Raw genomic sequence first — 21,137 nt, 5'->3', positions numbered from 1 at the left:
AATAGATTTAATGACTTAAAAACCGAGATTACTTATAAAGATTTAATAAGATTAATACAACTAGTTTCGGCTTATAATAGCCTTCATCAGGTATTCTTAAAGGAAGAGAATAGTAATAAACATTGAAGTATCTACAAAACTTGAAAATACAGGTAAAAAATCGCCACACATAATTGATACATAAAAAACGTATTTTTTCAAGTTGTTCTAACAGGCGTGCCATTGTTTATTGCAAGTATGCGTGCAGACTCACGTGAACGCCAATATTGAATAACTGCAGCATGGCTATCTGGGATGTTATAACTCAAATTGTTGTTTAAGTGGACAGGATTCAGAAGGATTTCCCTTGATTCTATAATTTTTCTCTCAAACTCATCATCAGAGTGAAAAATATTTTCTGATCTATCCCAGCAAACGGAGTGGCTTTGTTGATCATCATTAGGATTATTTGAAAAAAGAACATGACTGGATAACGCAGTTGCATGAGATCTTTTGTAAGAGATGTCTCTTTTATGCTCTTCTATACGTTGCTCAACAGATTTGTTAGTTTGTCCGAAATAAGGGATATTGCAATCGCACCATAATTTATAAACAACTGGATATTTTAGGTTGTGATGAAAATGACATTCTAGCAAGTTTTGACATTATATCTTTGTTTACTAACGTTCCTACAGATGAGGTACTTACATTACTAAAGGACAAATTATCCAAAAAAATGTTTGCTTTATTAAAACAATGCATTCATTCTGGTTACTTTAAATATCAGGACTCCATTTATCAACAAAAACAAGGCCTGGCAATGGGCAATCCTTTGTCCCCAGTTCTAGCTAGCATCTTCCTTGAAGATTTTGAAGCGAAAGCCATATCTTCCTTCTCATTTAAACCGAAAGTTTGGAAAAGATATGTTGATGATATTTTCATTGTTTGGAATCACGGGCACACATCTCTCATAGCTTTTCTTAATCATCTTAACATCCAACATCCTAATATAAAATTTACTGATCTAGAAAATAATAACTCCTTGCCTTTTCTGGATGTCATGCTTACATGTTGCTCTGAAAGATTAAAAATCTCTATTTACAAAAAACCTACTCATACCAATAGATATCTGCATAATCTTTCTCATCATTTTCCACCACAAAAACTTGGAACTATATCTACCTTAGGACACAGAGCACGCTCTCTCTTGAATGAACAAGATGAACTACAAAAAGAAATAAATCAACTCTCTCTTATCTTTAAACAAAATGGTTACTCTGAAAAAACGATTAAGAAATTTCTTCTGAATCCTCCTAGACAGTGCACCACAGAAACTAGTAATTTTAAAGGCAGCATCTCCATCCCATATATTAGTACAGTCGCTAACAAATTAGCAAAAGTCCTTAAAAAATATAACATCAAGACGTTCTTCACCACCCTTCCAAAAATCCGTTCTCTAATCAGCCATCCAAAGCCTCCTCATCACAACCTAAAATATCCAGGTGTTTATAAATTATGGTGCGATTGCAATATCCCTTATTTCGGACAAACTAACAAATCTGTTGAGCAACGTATAGAAGAGCATAAAAGAGACATCTCTTACAAAAGATCTCATGCAACTGCGTTATCCAGTCATGTTCTTTTTTCAAATAATCCTAATGATGATCAACAAAGCCACTCCGTTTGCTGGGATAGATCAGAAAATATTTTTCGCTCTGATGATGAGTTTGAGAGAAAAATTATAGAATCAAGGGAAATCCTTCTGAATCCTGTCCACTTAAACAACAATTTGAGTTATAACATCCCAGATAGCCATGCTGCAGTTATTCAATATTGGCGTTCACGTGAGTCTGCACGCATACTTGCAATAAACAATGGCACGCCTGTTAGAACAACTTGAAAAAATACGTTTTTTATGTATCAATTATGTGTGGCGATTTTTTACCTGTATTTTCAAGTTTTGTAGATACTTCAATGTTTATTACTATTCTCTTCCTTTAAGAATACCTGATGAAGGCTATTATAAGCCAAAACTAGTTGTATTTATCTTATTAAATCTTTATAAGTAATCTCGGTTTTTAAGTCATTAAATCTATTTTTAAATATATATATATATATATATATATTGAAGAGTATTGGTGATAATCCATTTCCTTGAATGAGACCTTTATTGCTTTTAATTTTTTTGGCTGTTTCATTATTAATTTTAATATAGCTTTCTTCCATTATATTTGCTATTGCTTTTGTGGTTTGAGGTGGAGCCTCAAACCACAAGCCAAATATGATTATTACTGTATATCTAATATTCAAGTTCAATAACTGGTGAAACAAAAAAAAAATCAACTTCACTTTCTGCATATATAGTATGATGCAATTTTATATTATCAAATAAATTCAATTTTTTATGTAATTTATTCAAATAAATATATTTGAATAAATATATTTATTTGAATATATTCAAATAAATTCATTTATCCATTTTATATATATATATATATATATATATATATTATTTACCAGATGGAAGTGACATTTTATCATCACTTTCTTGAGAATGAGATCCAAACAAATGACAAAGGTTACAGTTATCTGATCTATTCAAATGCAAGGTTTCTTGAAGAAATGAAGGAACTGGTGGTGGTGGAATAGTCAAAATAGAATTAGGAGGTGGTCCCAACGAATCAAATGTAGAACATGGTATTCCACATCCTCCAGCACTTAAAAGTAATAAGCTTTTATCATGGCTTAATTGTTGGCCAATTCCAATTGAGGGTTCTGTAGCATCTAACATTCCACGATGAGTTGAGCCAATGGCAAAAACAATGAATAAGACCTAGATAAAACATATTTGTTATAAAAACCTGAAGAGAGTGTTGTAAAATTCATAAGTAGAAAATATATCAAATTCAATTTATTATTCATAATATTGTTTATAATAAGAGGTAGAAGGTTGAATATGAAATACAGCAGCAGAGGATTAATTCTACAAAAAATGTACACAAGTTTCAAGGATGTCAAGGTTATATTTATATTAGAGTCATCATTATCAAACTTTTCAAGGATTTAGGCCTAGAGTGGCCTGTTCCAGCCTTAGAAGTCACATCGTTGAATCTCTTTAGAGGACATCCTGGGTTTCTTTTTCCTAATGGTTTTTAATTTAAAACTTGTTCTGGTAATCTTTCTGTTTTCTTTCAGCGTGTTCCATCCATTTATTTTTATATTTTAAAATTTTTTTATATTACTGATTCTTAGTTTAATTCTTTCATAATTTCTTCATTTTTTTTGTGATCGAATAGAGTATACCTTTGCAGTTTTTCTCATAAACTTAATTTCAGCTGTTATTAATCTTTGTCTTTTTGTTTTATTGTCCAGATTTCACTTCCACATTTTCATTTATATTACAGTAATACATATAAACTAGATATCTATACAAATTTTGATCCGAAAAGTTAAAGAGAGCATTTAGACACAATTACTTTCACAGCATTTATGCTGTGTTTAACAGCAAAATTCATACATAATAATACTTAAAAATTATAGTATTAATTGAGTCACTTAAAGAACTAAACACTATAAATTACACTGCCCCACATCTATTGATGGAAACAGGACTAATACTTGATTAACAAATTTGGCTGGTAATGGGCTGGTGATATACAACATAAAGTCACTCCCAAAAAATCCAACTTCACTTTTCCATAGATGAGGCTCAGGAGCATTACACAAGTAATTACCATTTCTAGCATATCTTCATTCTTCTTGTTGAGAGGCTTATACGCTGGTTAAACATGATAACTAATATTTAAGGAATTGACAGCGTATACTAGAAATATAGATTAAATAAACTTTAATATATAGTTTCCGATATTTCAGCGAACGTCACGTTGCCATCTTCTTGGGAACTTACTACAAAGACAAGTGCACACAAGTACTAATAACAGCAAATGAGACTGAAGCTAGGAAGCTAGCGTTTTCCTAAAGTCCTGATGGTGCCCCGTGGTGGGCTATATTGGTAGTTCTTGGCCTTTGGGCTGAAGTTCTTCTGATAAAAGTTTCCCAAATTTGGGGCACTCTCATGCATCCAAATTTGTTGAGGTTTGGCATGTTCCTAAGGGCCGAGGCTGATTCCATGAATAGTCTTTCATACTTGAACTTGCTGCGGTGTATTACTGTGGCTTTCTTCCATCTTATTCTGTGGCGAGAATCCAGAGCATGGTCTGCAAGCCCAGAGTGGCTGTACTGGTGAAATCAGATGTAATCCTTGTGTTCTGAGATTCTGATATTTGCTGTCCTGCCTGTTTGGCCAAAGTAGGACAGTTTACAGCTGCAAGGGACCTGGTATACACCAGGTAGGTCTAGGGGAAGTGGTTGGTCTTTGGTGGAGTGGATAAGGGATGCCAGTTTTCTATGTGGTCTGTAACTGGCATCCCTTATCCGCTCCACCAAAGACCAACCACTTCCCCTAGACCTACCTGGTGTATACCAGGTCCCTTGCAGCTGTAAACTGTCCTACTTTGGCCAAACAGGCAGGACAGCAAATATCAGAATCTCAGAACACAAGGATTACATCCGATTTCACCAGTACAGCCACTCTGGGCTTGCAGACCATGCTCTGGATTCTCGCCACAGAATAAGATGGAAGAAAGCCACAGTAATACACCGCAGCAAGTTCAAGTATGAAAGACTATTCATGGAATCAGCCTCGGCCCTTAGGAACATGCCAAACCTCAACAAATTTGGATGCATGAGACTGCCCCAAATTTGGGAAACTGTTATCAGAAGAACTTCAGCCCAAAGGCCAAGAACTACCAATATAGCCCACCAGGGGGCACCATCAGGACTTTAGGAAAACGCTAGCTTCCTAGCTTCAGTCTCATTTGCTGTTATTAGTACTTGTGTGCACGTGTCTTTGTAGTAAGTTCCCAAGAAGATGGCAACGTGACGTTCGCCGAAATATAGGAAAGTATATATTAAAGTTTATTTAATCTATATTTCTAGTATACGCTGTCAATTCCTTAAATATTAGTTATCTGGCATATCTTCCTTAATTCATGGAGATGCTCACTAGACCTCCACACCCAGTAGGTGGTAGATGCCTGCATGGTTGGCAAAGTGGTTGGAGTACTGGCTTTCCAACCAATAGGCTGCGGGTTCCAATTCCACTGTGGGCATGAATGTTGTGATTGACTTTAGGTGGGAGAGGAATTTCACTGTCTGGTGTGGGATCACCATTCTGCAAACTGGAGATCTAAAATGGCTTGAAAAAGTTCCATATGTGGTCTCAAGAGCAGGGTTTTTGAACTTGCAAAAATAAATTTAAGAAAAAATACAAAAAATATATAAAATTGATAAAAATAGAAAAAAAAAAATCATTTCCCGCCCATGATATAAAATGTACTACATGTTTGCAAATAACCTTTCGTGGGTAGGAGCAACATAAAAAAAAAAAAGATCACTTTTAATGGCTAATGAAACATCACTGCCTTGCTTATTGGAGGCCTATGGCCATTGACATGTTTGAACTAAAGGGCACAGTCTCTGGTTTCTGTTCTCTTCTTCCTGTCTGATAATGTATGATGCTGGTGACAACCTTCATGGACATGCAAAACACAACCCCAACAACTGTTCAGTAGTAGAAGATAATGGCATAGCACAGAAAGATTTTTTTGGAAATAATTAGTAATGTTAGATTCATATTAACACTCCATCTAATCCAGGAATAGCAAACATCTTCTGAGCAGCAAGGAGAGCTGTGATTTCCAATAAAAAGTGCACAGTATACTTTAAAGTTACAAGCTCCCCCCCCCCCTAAAAAAAAAACCCTGAGAAGTTAGATATTTTTATTTAAAAAATATGTAACAAAATATGCACATAATCAAAGCTTCAACCAATTCATCTAGACATGATAGCTTAAAACCTCCTGTAGATTTAAGTATCTTAATATCATCTTCATTGACTTGCACTGATCTTTGTAGTGTATCTGCTATATCTAATAAAAATAACACTATTGACTCTGCAGTTATTATTATTATTAATATCTCAGACCTCCAGGAAGTAAAGGACTCATTGAGGGAGGCTATAAATCACCCAAACCAGCTATCACACCTTCTCTTAAATTCATTCACACTAGATACACACTCACTACCCTTAAGGACAAAAAATTCCACTCACTTACTGCTCTATGGGAGAAAAAGTTATATCTTATCCTTTTCTTGACCGTGAACAAACTAAACTTCCATGGATGCTCCAGTGTTCTCTCCCCACCTTCCATATAACAAAAAATTTTATCAGTTGATATCCTATAACACCCATTCAAAAGTTTATAGACCTCTATCATATCACTCCTCTTTCTCCTGTTAACCAGAGTCTGCAATCCACATACCTGTCCTCTCATAATCTAAATCCCATAATCTGGATATAATCTTTGTAACTCTTCTTTGCACCCTTTTCACAGCTTCTTTATCCCCATGGAACCCAGGAGATCAAATCTGCACACAATAATCCAGGTGTGGTTTTTTCAAAGCCTTAAAAAGAGGCAAAATGACTTCCTTATCCTTACATGTCAAGGTTCGCTTCAACATACATAATTATTCTCCGAGTTGTATTTGCAACTTTTTATTATTATATTATTATTATTACATGACACCTCCAGGGTGTCCAAGGATTCATCAAGGGAAAGCACCTACTCTACACTACAACCAGTGGCGTGGCTAGAACTGTTGCGCCCGGGGCGGTCCCTGGGTTTGCCGTCCCTCTCAATACACACCAAAAATACTACAAAAAAGTGAAAGCGACATACAGGGAAATAAATTAAAACACTATGTTTATTTTTGAAGTAAAACTTTAATTTCAACATTCTAAAATGTTATTTTTCTTGCTTTTCTTTTAGCAAAATCGATTACATTGGCAAAGTCTATTTCATAGTAGTGTAGATAATTCATAATCAAATTTTATTTAGAAAAACTCCTCTCACAACTAGCTACACTTACAGCAGTTGTCAGGAAAATCCGCAGCAGTATTACAATATTTGGAACTGAGTTCTCGAGACTGTATTTTAGAATTAACTGCAAAAGTTCAAAGATGCAAAGTGCCGCCCGCCCCCATCTGCGCCCCCTAGCTACGCCACTCACTACAACTCTCTCTCTCTCTCCACCACTCAATCCACCAACTGCAACTACACCAATGCCATCTACTGCCCACCACCACCACCACTAGTATTTCCAGAGACAATCACAAACATCCATGCCCACAACGGGATTCGAACCCACAGCCCTTTGGCTGCAGAGAGTATACGTATACACTAACCACTTGGCCAACCAGTTTGCTATGTGACCTTTGGACTTTAAATTCCCATCCACCAATATGCCAAAATTCCTTGCCTCTTCAGTTTTTTTGTAACATAACCTTGCTAATATAATATGTCGCTGGAACTCCAATCACGCCAAAGTACATAACTTACTTACTAAGATTAAACTGACAGCCATTGTGGTTTGCCCAAATTTGCAGCCTATTCAAATCATTTTGTAATTGCTGGATATCAGGTAGCATCCCTGATTGCCCTGCCTATCTTCACATCATTGGCAAACAATTGCACATCTGATGTTAGATCCTGTCTGATGTCATTAATGCATAGATTGAACAATTATGGCCCAAGAACTGAAGCCTGAGGTACACCACTGGTCACTGTAAATCTGGCAGATTCATACCCTCTGTAAAGCACTTTTTGACATATCTCTGTCAACCATCCCTGATCCAAGTCAAGAGTTTATATTCCAATCCCATATTCTCCAGTTTATGCAAACCTTTATTGTGGTATCCTATCAAATGCCTTAGAAAAATCAAACATTATCATAGTCTATCCATTCCCTTTATCCAACTCGGCCATAGCATTGTTATAAAATATGAGCAAATTGCTAAAACATGACCTTCCTTTAGTAAACCCATGCTGTTCCTTACAGAGTATAGCATGTTTGTCCATCCATTTCTATGCAAGTTCTTATCAACTTCTCTAAAATCTTCACTACCACATAAGAGATACTGATAGGTCGGTAGTTAGACACATCAATTTTTGCACCACCCTTGTACAATGGAACTATCCTACATTCCTTCCATTCCTGTGGTATCATTCCTGAGCTGAGACTCAAGTTATACAAACATGTGAAAGGTGTAGCCAATTCAGCTGAATATTCTTTTAGCAAACGGGCTGATATTCTATCTCCCTACAGACAAATTCTTATCCAAGTTATGCAACAGCTCTTCAACCTCATTTTCATGAACCTCTAACTTTCATTCAATGTAGTAGTAGCACTGTGTACCATGTTACATACACTTGGTTGATATATCTTAGCAAAAGTGAGCACTCATTAACTGAACAATTTCATTAAGCTTCCGACACTTGAGTATCATCTGCATTCAATAATTATTCTTCTATATTCATTCTTTCTTTTGCTTGCATGGCCAATTTCTTTTTGAGGAAAATAATGAGTATTGTGAGAATTTTTCTCACAATACTCATTATTTTTCTGGCCGGAGCTTTATATATTTCGTAACTCCTCTAATTATTCTCACAATATTCTTTCCTCATCATTTTCTTCTTGTGGATCTTTTGCTTAATAAGGTTGCACATTCATCACTCCCAACCTATTTAATCTTCGAACACTAAGGATACATTCAGATACCACCTCATTTAAGCATTTTTTTAAAGATTTCCATGCATTGCTGACATTTTTCCTATTCAGTAACAGATACCATAGGACTAAAGATAGTATTCTCCTAAGTTGATCATAATTTTCAGCTTTTGTAGTTCAGCATATAACCTGTTTTTATCAGATCATCAATACAATTAGATACTTCCCAAGTAAATACAGCATTATCACTGTCACAAATTGGTGGCAAAATAGCCATATTCTTTACAGATTCCTTCTGACACTATGAGTAAATCCAACACTCTTTGACCTCAAGTTCTTTCTTTCACATGATGCTTCAGAAAGTTGTCTCATAACAATTCAATAAATTCATCTTTTTTCTTGCCATGAGATTTCTCTTCTACCCAATCACTAATCAATGTTTAGAAAATTAAAGTCACCCATAATGATCATTCATTTCGTACCCCTAAGCTGATGTATTTCTTCATCCCCTGCAACTGAACCACCAGGTCCGTAGCAACACCCCACCATATATTTCATTCTGTTAACCTCTACTTCACACCAGATAGACTCAAACTCTTTTTTAAAGATTTCCATGCATTGCTGACATTTTTCCTATTCAGTAACAGATACCATAGGACTAAAGATAGTATTCTCCTAAGTTGATCATAATTTTCAGCTTTTGTAGTTCAGCATATAACCTGTTTTTATCAGATCATCAATACAATTAGATACTTCCCAAGTAAGTACAGCATTATCACTGTCACAAATTGGTGGCAAAATAGCCATATTCTTTACAGATTCCTTCTGACACTATGAGTAAATCCAACACTCTTCGACCTCAAGTTCTTTCTTTCACATGATGCTTCAGAAAGTTGTCTCATAACAATTCAATAAATTCATCTTTTTTCTTGCCATGAGATTTCTCTTCTACCCAATCACTAATCAATGTTTAGAAAATTAAAGTCACCCATAATGATCATTCATTTCGTACCCCTAAGCTGATGTATTTCTTCATCCCCTGCAACTGAACCACCAGGTCCGTAGCAACACCCCACCATATATTTCATTCTGTTAACCTCTACTTCACACCAGATAGACTCAAACTCACTGCTGCATGGGACATTGTTACCATATTATTTTCTTGTGTTTCTACTCTAACTGGATTTAAGTCATCTGATATCATTAGTAGCACTCTTTCTCTTCACCTATCTCTTCTGTCATTCCTAAAAATAGTATACCCATTACACTCGATCCCACTTACCATATCTGATTCTGAAAGCCACGTTTCACTAATGTCAACAATCTTAGGCCACATCGTATTCAATAAAGCAATGAACTCAATCCCTTTGTTTCTAATGCTCCTAGTATTTGTGTATAGACATAATAAATTACCACCTAGCCTAATCTTATAATTAGATAAGCAATCTATTTGGTCTTCTAGAATTTTCTCTTTTCCCTCCCCAGAAATACTTAAAAGGTCCAAACCCAAAGCATATTTTCCCAACCCTTTGCCACATACATAACCATGTTCGAAGTCATTCATATCTTTATCATGTTTGCATACCATAGCTGAACTTTCACACATATTTTCCCCATTCCTCTAGTTTCCCTAACTCTCTGCATTAGGTCTCATAACAAGAAGTAATTTCTCCAGGCTTCTGATGCCAAATGAATTCAAGTGCAGGTCATCCTTCTTATACAAGTCTTTTCTGCCTTCAAACATCCCCTCCCTCACATCCAGAATCTCGCATCCATATCTTCTACACAGCCTGCACATGAAATTATTTGCCATCATCGCCCACCTTCTTAACTCAGTACTGTCAACATAAGTCACTATGTCAGTGGTGTTCAACCTTTTTTACTAAGCGAGCTACTTTTCTATAAAAAGTTATTTGGCGATGTACTCTCTTATATATAAGTTATTCGGTGATCTACTCTCTTATATAGATCATGTTCCTCCAACCTGATATCTGATTACACACAAATAAACAACTAAAAAAAAAATACACAACTAAAAATTTTATTTGTGTATTTAAAAATTTAATTATCACTTTTAATTATTTTAATACAACAAATTCCCCAACCTGATATCTGATTACGCACAAATAAACAACTAAAAAAAATACACAACTAAAAACTGTGTTTTTAAAAATTTATTTATCACTTTTAATTATTTTAATGCAACAAATATTTTAATACAAAAAAATAAAACAAATATATTGGAATAAAATATTTATTTCTCTATTTTGGAAAACCAAAGTTAGAAAAAACAACAGATTGATTACAAACTCCCAAGTTACAGGAAATGCTGGTTGATTAAAAAAAAAAAAGTTAATGTGAAATTTGCCATTGTTTGGACCTCGCAATATTTTCATAGTCAAGTTGATATGAAGAAGTGACCAATCGAAGACAATCATCCAAATGATCATTTGTAATTTGGTTTCTTAATTGATTTTTTATGACGGTCATATTTGAAAAAGTGGATTCTGACAAGTATGTCGATCCGAAACACGACAGAATTTTTCATGCAATATCAGTTAATATTGGGAATTTTTCATGTGCTTACTTCCAAATGACTTCATTGTTTATTGATTTTAAATGTAAACTATTCTGAATGTTTATTATCTCAAGTTCTACTTCAGCTTGGTTTATATCAAACAGCCCACTAATTTTATTTGAAATTTCTGTGACGTTCAAGTTTTTTTGAAATGGACTATGATTATTGATAAAAGACACAATCATTTCAGTTTTATTAAAATCTTTAAAACTTGAAATTTATTTCTTCCTCAACTAATTCTATTTCAGGAATAAATTCTTTTAAATCATAGCGAAGCATTTCTTGATTTTGTTCAAAAAATTTTAATGAATATGGGAGTTGTCTAAATTCGCGGTCATTTATATTTTTCTTTAATAAAAGTAAGTATTGTTGGAAAGTTTTTATTGAACTTAACATGTCAATTAAAGTTTTATCTCTACCTTGTAATTCTAAATTTAAATTGCTAAATTTTGTACAGAAATCTATTAAAAATGATAAGTGTAACAACCATCTTTTATCACTCAACTGTGGATAAATATCTCCTTTTTAATCAAGAAAATTTTTTATATTGTTAATTAATACAAGAAATCTTTTTTTAAAAATTGACTTCTGCTGAGCCAGCGAACAATATTGTACAACAGAAGTTCCCTATCATCATCTGCCTGTAATTTAAATAACCGCCGTTGCAGGGCTTTTCCTCGAACAGAATTTACAATTTTAAATGTAATATTCAAAACATCTTTTGTGTTTTAATCTTTTACTACACAGTATTTGTTGGTGAATAATAAGTGGTACGTTAAAAAATCTGGATATTTGTCATCGTTTTTATATAATGAAATGAAGCCTAATTTATTACCTATCATTGCAGGAGAACCATCAGTAGTAATAGACACAAGTTTAAAAAGTGGAAGTTTGTGTTATTTAACAAATTCATCAAATGCCGAAAAAATGTCTTCTCCCCTAGTCCTTCCCAATACTGGTATAATTTTCAAAAGTTCTTCTTTACTTGAATAATCTTGAAATACCATGCGAATAAATACCATTAACTGAGCAATATCAGTGAAGTCATTTGATTCATCAAATTGTAACGAATACGCAACACACTGGTGAATGTCTGACATTAACCTGGCCTGGAAACTTTTCTCCGGCAATTGGAACTCTTCCTTTCAGCAATTTGAAACCTTGTCTGCGGCCTATAAGTATTCTCTCTCTCCAGTGACGTCTCGAACCAAGAAGCTCCTTTCTGGAAGCGGGAACTCCTCTCTCAAGCAACGTAGATCCGGGCAGTCTCTCTGATGGAGACTCTGGACCGGGTGGCCTCCTCTCTTACAGCAATTCTGGAACCGGGACTCCTTCTGCTTGCTTCAGTCCCTTTTTATTAGGCCTCCTCTGAGACCTCGCATGAAGTTTGGCAACCCCCAAAGAATCGGTATGAGTCTTTCATCTTAAGTTTCAAATTCGACACGCCTTTTCTTCTCCTCCGCGTTCTTTTGATTGTAAGTTGCCGGCCATCGGAAAGTAATTTCGAACTCTTTCTGACTGACTTTTGAGATGTTTACACTTAGAGCCTACAAGCCTTTCTCATACATACAAGTTTCAATAACAATCTTTCTAATGCTGCCATGTTCAGCTTTGGTGACAAAAACATTACCTTTGTTTTTAACACTATAACATATTCTTATTAAAGCAGTATATACAGTTAGCTTCAAAAGAGTTATTTACAAAAACATCTAATACAAACTATACCGAGACAAACAAAGTTTATTTTTTTTAAATATTCACATGAATTAAAAAATCGATGTAATGTGCTTTGGAATATTTAATATTTAAGCTACAATCGAGTTTTAACACTTTGTTTATAATCGTATTCACTCGGCTCTCAGTTTGACTTCCACTGATCCAAATTAATTCATTTACCCGGTAATTTTCTTATAAGTAAGAAAATTACCGATTTGACAATTTTAACAAAAAATAAACAATAGCAATACACTTAAAGCAAATTAAAAATAATACAAAATAACGATAAATAAAATATGTTTTCAGTTTTAATTAAATTTGTAAGTAAGGAGGAATACACAAGAGATCGACCAAAAATCCCTCCGCGATCGACTGGTATCGACGTATTGAACACTCCTGTACTATGTTAACTAAAATATACTTTATTAGTGCATAGTCCCTGGCAGCTGCTGTGTGCAACTTCAATAGAAGAAAAAAAAAAGTTATATACTATACTGTATATTGTTTGATACATAATAGGGAGCAGTTTTTCCAGTTGTTTACTGAAAATAGTGAACTGGGAAGGGCAAGAGTTAACAAAAATGATGTGGAAGTCGTGCAGGATTTATGAATAGACCAGTGTGTGGCAAAGATAGCGAATGTCAGTTTAACATGGTAAGTCAAAGGTTTTAGATGAAAAGAATTATCTGTGCATAATGATGGGAATGGACAACAGGAAACTAGGGAGGTAGGGATTTGGGAGTAATGGTGGGCAGGAAATTTAAATGCAGATGGCACACTGCAAATGTGGACAAGAGAGTTCACAGGATTGCTTGCTATTCGACACAATGAAAAACAGAGAATTATTATCACTTATTTTTAACGTTTTGATATACATCCATGCAAACCAATGTATAGAGATGTGGTGGCGTGGGGGGGGGGGGGATGATGAAGTGGCAGAGAGAATCCAGAACTGAGTGACCAAAATGGTGAGAGGCAAACTGCTCTCGGTCTTTTTCAGCCCCAATTAAAAAAAATTTGAAGTCTCCCTTTTAGTTTACTTATACATTTTTCCTTTAAAATAAAAGAAAATCATTAAAAATACATAAATTAAAAAATACAAATTCAAAATAAAATGTACTTTTCTTGCTAATATTACAAACCTGGATATTTCAAAAAGAAAAATTTTTTTTTTTTTCATATTGATGGAATACTGTCCTTGTATATGCAGTATTATTATTATTATTATTATTGTTCCGGGAAACTCCAAGGAGTCGACAGACTCATCGAGGGAGGCCCTAACATCATGTCAAGAACAACTATTCAACATTCACACAGTATCTATCATACCTTGCCTTGAACTCATTCACGGTCGTAGCACCCACAACAGACTCTGGAAGCTTATTCCACTCATTCACCACTCTCCAAGTAAAAAACCTAGCTCTAACACCCTTGTCAACCACGCTCTTGCCCAGCTTCCATGAATGGCCCCTAGTCCTCCCACCACCAGTCATATTTTCAAAAATATCTTCTGGATCAATCTTATAAAAACCCTTCAGTAATTTGAATGTCTCAATCATATCACCCCTCCTTCGCCTATCGTCCAATTTCTGCAACCCACAAATCTTCAACCTATTCTCATAAGGTTCATTCCACAGACCTGCTATCATCTTGGTCACTCGTCTCTAGACCCTCTCCGCTTCCTCCCCATCACGAAGAAACCCTGGTGCCCATAGCTGGGCACAGAAGTCCAGATGGGGTCTTATCAAGGCTCGATACAGAGGAACAACAACTTGTTCGTCTCTGCATGTTAAAGTATTTTTCAGAAGCCAAGTGATTTGGTGAGCTGTTTTAGTTACTTTTGCAATGTGCCCCCTAAACTTCAATTCCCTATCCACCAACACTCCCAAATCCCTGGCCTCATCAATCTCCTGGAGTATGGTTCCACCAATGCGATATACTGCTGCTATTCTTTTCACCCCAAAGTGCATAACCTTACACTTTGCCACATTAAATTGACATCCATTTTTCCTAGCCCAGTCCTCCAAACTATCCAAATCATCCTGTAAAATTTTGACATCCTGTGCACTCACAATTGCTCTACCCAACTTTGCATTATCAGCAAACAAGTGAACACTTCCTCTCAGATCCTTTCCAATATCATTGATGAACAAATTGAAAAGCAGTGGTCCAAGAACAGAGCCCTGTGGCACTCCACTAGTCACAAGACGTCTTTTAGACTCCACTCCTGAATAAACCACTCTTTGATATCTCTCCTTCAACCACCCTCTTATCCATCTCACCAACCCTATATCTATACCAATCTGCTCCAGTTTACTGATTAGGGTTCCATGTGGTATCCTATCAAAGGCCTTGGCAAGGTCCAGTAGTATCACTGTAAACCCATTACCCCTATCCAGTTCAGTTGTCACTGTGTTATAAAACATGAGCAAGTTACTGAGGCATGATCTACCCTTCACAAAACCATGTTGTCCCCCATACAATATCCTATTTTCATCTATCCAATCCTGTATTCTTTTCTTGACTAATTTCTCTAAGACATTGACAATGATTCCTGATATGCTAATCGGTCGGTAATTTACAACAGCAGTCTTGGAACCACATTTATGCAGTGGAACTATTTTCCCCTCTTTCCACCCGCTCGGGACTAACCCAGACCTGAGACTCAAATTAAACAAAATGGTCAAGGGTACTGACAATTCTTTAGCTGCTTCTCGTACAACACGAGCTGGTATACCATCCAATCCCACAGATGTATTGACATTGAGGTTATGCAATAGATTACTCACCTCCACTTCATTAACCACAATTCCCGTATAATCTACTGGTTTATTCGTTTCTGCAATGTCACCACCTGGATGATATACTTTTGCAAAGTGCTCACTCAGTAACTCAACTATCTCAACTGATTCGGTTACCTCCCTACCATTGGCATTCTTTAAAATCAATCTGCCATGTACATTTTTCCTTTTACTTGCTACATATCTAAAAAACTGTTTAGGATTCTCTTTAGCCTGCATGGCCAATGTTCTTTCGTAATCCTTTTTTGTTTTTCTTACCACACTCGTCACCCTTCTGGCCTGCGCTTTATACCGTTCATGTGCCTGCCGGTCACCCTTCTCCTTAAATTCCCTCCATAGTTGTTTCTTTTTTTGCAACTCAAGCTTAATGGTGTTATTCATCCATTTAACCCCTACTTGATTTATTATTCGGACTCTAGGTATACAGTCAGCCATTGCTTCATGCAAGCACTTCTTAACTACCTCCCATGCACTATCAACTTCTAGTCCTTGCAGTTGTACATGCACTGAACCAATCAAACTCCTAAGCTTGTCATACTTTCCAGCCCGATAATTCCACATGTACCCTGTCTTAATTAAAAATTCTACACCTTTAGCCACCTCCCAAGATAAGACCCTATGATCACTCTCACCGATTGGTGGCAATGTGGTCATATTTGTTACAGCCAAATCCTCAGATAATTACTAGGTCAAGCACTCTCTGACCCCTAGTATTTTCCATTACATGCTGTCGCAGATAGTTATCCCTTAATAACCGCATAAAATCCAGTTCCTTCCTCCCGTGTGTGCTCTCCTCACTCCAATCAATGCGACCATAGTTGAAATCTCCCATAATAATCACACTCCTTCCACCCATTTCTTCTATTTGCTTGTGCATACTGTCACCACCATCTTTTCCATCACCTGGTCTATAGCAGCAACCAATTGTATATTTAGTTCTGCTAGCCACAATCTCACACCAAATGGCCTCAAATGTGCTCATTTCTCTATCCTGCAATTCAACTTCTATTCTCCTTGGCTGGAGCTCATTAGCTATCATCAACAATACTCCTCCCCCCATTTTATTCTCTCTGTCATGTATTCGTGCTATATTTACTTGAATGTAACTCGCCCTTTTTTCCCCAAAAAGTGAAGTTAAAAAAAATCATGGCACGAGATATATGTGGGGATTTTCGGAAATTAATTTTTCTGGAAAAAACTAAATCAACGTTTATAATTAAATCCTTGGTATTCATTATAATTTATAATTGCTCACATTATTTATAAAATAAATGCATTTAAATTTTAATTATCAACGTTATTTATGTGATCGGCCGCTCACCTTCATCATGCAATATATTTGAATCTTCAGCGACAATGCTCCTCTAAATTAAATTAAAACAAACAGTTTCATTATTGCTTGTACTTATATCATTTTGGAATCATAAGATCTTTGAGTTTATCATAACTTTGAGTTAAAAACCCACACTGTAACTTGAATGTCTCTCCATATTTCAAGCAAAAATTACCACGAATTTACAAGAGATATGTTACAAATAATCCTTCACGAATGACTAATTAGAAGTTAAAGCAGAGTGCAAAATGGTAGAGATAGTGCAGTAATGAAGACACGCATAAGATTGGTATGGTATTAACAAAAAGGCATGTGACTCAACGACAAAAGCAAGCCAATGATTGTTGAGTTGAAATGCTGATTCTCTCCGAATTATAGAACATCTGAAGTTGCCATGACAACATTTACTATGTATTTCTTAAAGTTGTGTGTGTGTGTGTGTGTGAGAGAGAGAGAGAGAGGGGGGGGGGGTATAATGGGGGAACAGTTTACAATAAATGCCCAAAAAGAGGATGATTTCCTTCAATACGGAAACACTCAAAAATTATACCTATAATCGAACCAGGAAAAGAAACATCCGACGAAATTAACAAATACAGACCAATCAGACTCATAAACGTTGCTGGTAAGGTACTAAAAAAAACTTCTAATAAACCAAATAATGCACTACGTATACTCAAGAAACTTATTAAGCAGCAATCCATACGCATTCAGACCTCAGTCCAGCACAGTAGACGCAGTTATGGAGGTGAAAGACTTCGCAGAACACAGTCTACAGCAAAAAAAAAAAGACGTACTACTGATCTCACTCTATGTACATGGAGCCTTCGATGGTGCATGGTTGCCAGCCATAAACAATTAATTAATAGATTTAAAATGCCCTTAAAACTTACTCTATCTTACAAAAAATTATTTTTCAGACAGAAGAGCAACTATGATACTAAAAACCACAACTGTAATGAAAAAAGTCAAACAAGGCTGTCCACAAGGTTCCTGCTATGGGCCAGGTTTCTGGAACATCCAGTATGACTCTCTTTTAAGACTTCCTGTCCCTAGTGAAACAAAAGTCATAGCCTTCGCCAATGATAATGATTCAGGGACGCACGGCTTATAGTTAGAAGTAACGGCCAACGAAGAACTCTTTAAAATTGCAGAGCGGGCACGCAAGAAGGAAGTGACCTTCAATAGCACCAAGCCTAAAGTGCTCCACATCTCACAAAAAAAATCAAAACAACCTGTAACAGTCTTCCTAAAAGGAGAAGTTCTCGAGGTAGCCGGTGAGTGTTAAAATACCTAGGAGTAACAATAGACGAAAAATTCACCTTCGATAGGCACATCTCATATGCCAAAAAAAGCTTACAAATAGTAAACATCCTAGTTAAGTCGGCAAGGATTAATTGGGGATTAGGCCAACAGGAGCTGAAAACGATATATACCGGTGCTATACTACCACTGATATCTTATGCTGCACCTGCCTGGAAACATACACTAAAATCAAAGATAAACCGACAAAAAACTAAACAGAGTTCAACGCCTTATAGCCATATGCATAATTAAAGGATACAGGACAATATCTTTCAAGGCAGCTTGCGTTATTGCAGCTCTAAAACTGATGTGCCTGAAAATACAAGAATTATCTCTTATATATGAAGTCACTTCCGGAAGATATATCGAAAGTTACAACATCGATCCAAATTATTACGAACGTTCACTTCACTACAGTAAGTGGCCTCACCCAGCAAAGAAAATAAATTTAAGGAGAAGGAAAGCTCTGATAGTGATGAATTCCAAATATACACTGACAGAAGCAAAACTGAAAGGGACATCAGTTGTTCTTTCACTGCATACAACAGACAGTCCATTATACAAGAATGCTGCTCTAGACTGCATCCTCTCTGTTCCAAGAACCAAGCAGAACAACTTGCTATAGTTCAGTCACTTACATATCTCCAGGAATTAGAACTCAACACCTCTCAGCAAAAGACAGTAACAATTTACAGTGATAGTAGAAGGACTATAGATGGCATAAAAAACCAGAACAACCATATTGCATTGATAGAACAGACAAGAAATCTGTTTGAAATCTCACTCTAGAGGGATGGGAAATCAAGTTCTGCTGAGTGAAAGCACTTACTGGAATAGCAGGAAATGAGAGAGCAGATCAGTTGGCTAAAGAAGCAGCTAGAAACGAATGGCTAGAAACAAGTTACCAGAAATTCTTGAAATCTGCTATAAAAACACTTGCAGAAGAGAAAAGCCTAGACATGTGGGAAGAAGAATGGAAAACATCAAAAAAAGGATCAACAACAAAAGAATTCTTTCCTAGCATCAGAAGCAGACTCCGGCTGAAAAAATACGCCATTTCTTCAGGTTTAACAATGCTACTAATGGGACACGGAAAACTAAGACACTACTTACACAGATTCCATATCCTGGAATCACCATCGTGTATTTGCAGTCCACATCTTCAACAGACTGTTGACCACATACTTTAGAAATGTCAGCTATTGGACTCCATCCGGATGCCCCTAATACAACACATCATCACTTCCGGAGACAAGTGGCCAGTGTCAAGACAGAGACTTATCGAAAAGTATTACACAGAATTAATTAAATTTGCTAATAAAATCAACTTCCAGTCCTTGTGATCAAACATTTATGTGAATTATACTGCATAGTGTTAACATGTGTATATATAAAAATATAAATGATACAAAAATATAAATAGAAATGCTAATCAGTACTTGTAAGCTACATGTAATATAAGCACTGTAATGCAATGGAGCATGTAGGAATAAATTACCTCCTAGTAGGGTTACTATTGGGATGAAAACACACACACACAAAAAAAAGGGGGGGGGATTAGGCTATGAAATTAAACCTGCCAAGAAATTATGTTCTTGGCAAGTTTACTCACACTTTTCCAAAGCATAAAAAACAAACTTTGTGTGTGAAGTAGCTTCACGAAGCCATCATAAATTATATTTATGATGGCGTAACATAAATTGCCTTAATATTCCATAATGCAAATCACACTTCCTATCAAGAAAATGTATATTTCTATACACTGAAAGACAATGAGCCACACACAGAGAGATGACAGGTATTTAGACCTGAGGAACTATGATGATAATAATATGCAAATAGAGTAAGAGGGTAACCTGCTTTTTCCAAATTAAAACAAAACTTTAATCTGGAAATAGCTGCAAATGAAGTAAAAATGCAGGCTATCACAGAACTTTGATGTGAATACAACCTTGAGATAGGATATTATTATCATCAACAGACCTCCATGGAGTTCGTGGGAGATAGTGCTGTAATGTGCACAGTTCATCATACCTCAACTTAAATGCATTCCTTGTAGTCACCACTCTCTCAGGTTATATTTGAAATATTCGACAACCAGTACGCTTCAAAAAATAAAAAATAAATTACTGTAGACATCTATTAACTTGTAATTATTTATTTACATGTCATGTATATAATAATATTAGAAATCTACTCAATTTCCATATCATACTTTTAACATTTAACAATTCTACTTTTGAACACCACTGCCATCCTACATTTTCATTGCTAACAATATTAAGCCACTAGTATTTAGTTTTAAAATAATTCCCTTGTTTTTCATTCCAAAATATTTCAGAGGTAGGTATCGTAATTAACTCTTGTTTCGTTCCCAGCAGATGTTTGTAAATGTTTTGCTTGTTCAAAATTCAAAAAATTTGAGTTGCTGTTCGGTGTCATTAACTGCTTACTTTTTTAGATTTGCTTAAAAAGTCATAAAAAAAAATGCTGCCTTTTCATTTTGAGAGGGAAGCAAAGAAAATTTTTAATAATTAATAATAAATTGAAATTAATTTTAAAATATTGTACTTGATCATTAAATCTTTCTGCATGCATGCACCGTAACCATCATCACTCGACTGTTTTTTGAGTGATCCAAACATACACATTAGAAAGAGTATGCTTCACCCGATGATAGCCGATAACGTCCGATCAAAACATCTGTTTCGAGCATGTTTGGACTTGTCGGCAGTTGGTGGTTGAAATTTGAAAGTTTGACTGTTCATAAATAAAGTAAAAAAAAAAAAAAAACAGAG

At 35.6% G+C, this 21,137-nt stretch overlaps 1 protein-coding gene across 1 annotated transcript in view; it reads right to left on the bottom strand.

Annotated features, from left to right (window-relative positions):
• The window catches only part of LOC150102727 (uncharacterized), a 138,422-nt gene that overhangs the window by 102,354 nt on the left and 14,931 nt on the right, over positions 1-21,137 (bottom strand). The window contains exon 2 of the mRNA XM_090399242.1: positions 2,497-2,812. Within this exon, the coding sequence (XP_090255368.1) occupies positions 2,497-2,812 (316 nt within the window). The remainder of the gene's footprint in view (positions 1-2,496; positions 2,813-21,137) is intronic.

The sequence above is a fragment of the Typopeltis vanoorti genome, chromosome 10 (assembly GCF_054136105.1).
Source record: "Typopeltis vanoorti isolate ZY-2024b chromosome 10, IOZ_Tvanoo_1.0, whole genome shotgun sequence".
Lineage (NCBI taxonomy): Eukaryota > Metazoa > Arthropoda > Arachnida > Uropygi > Thelyphonidae > Typopeltis > Typopeltis vanoorti.
Note: the sequence above shows the minus strand (reverse complement) of the source record. Positions and strands in the feature narration are given on the sequence as shown.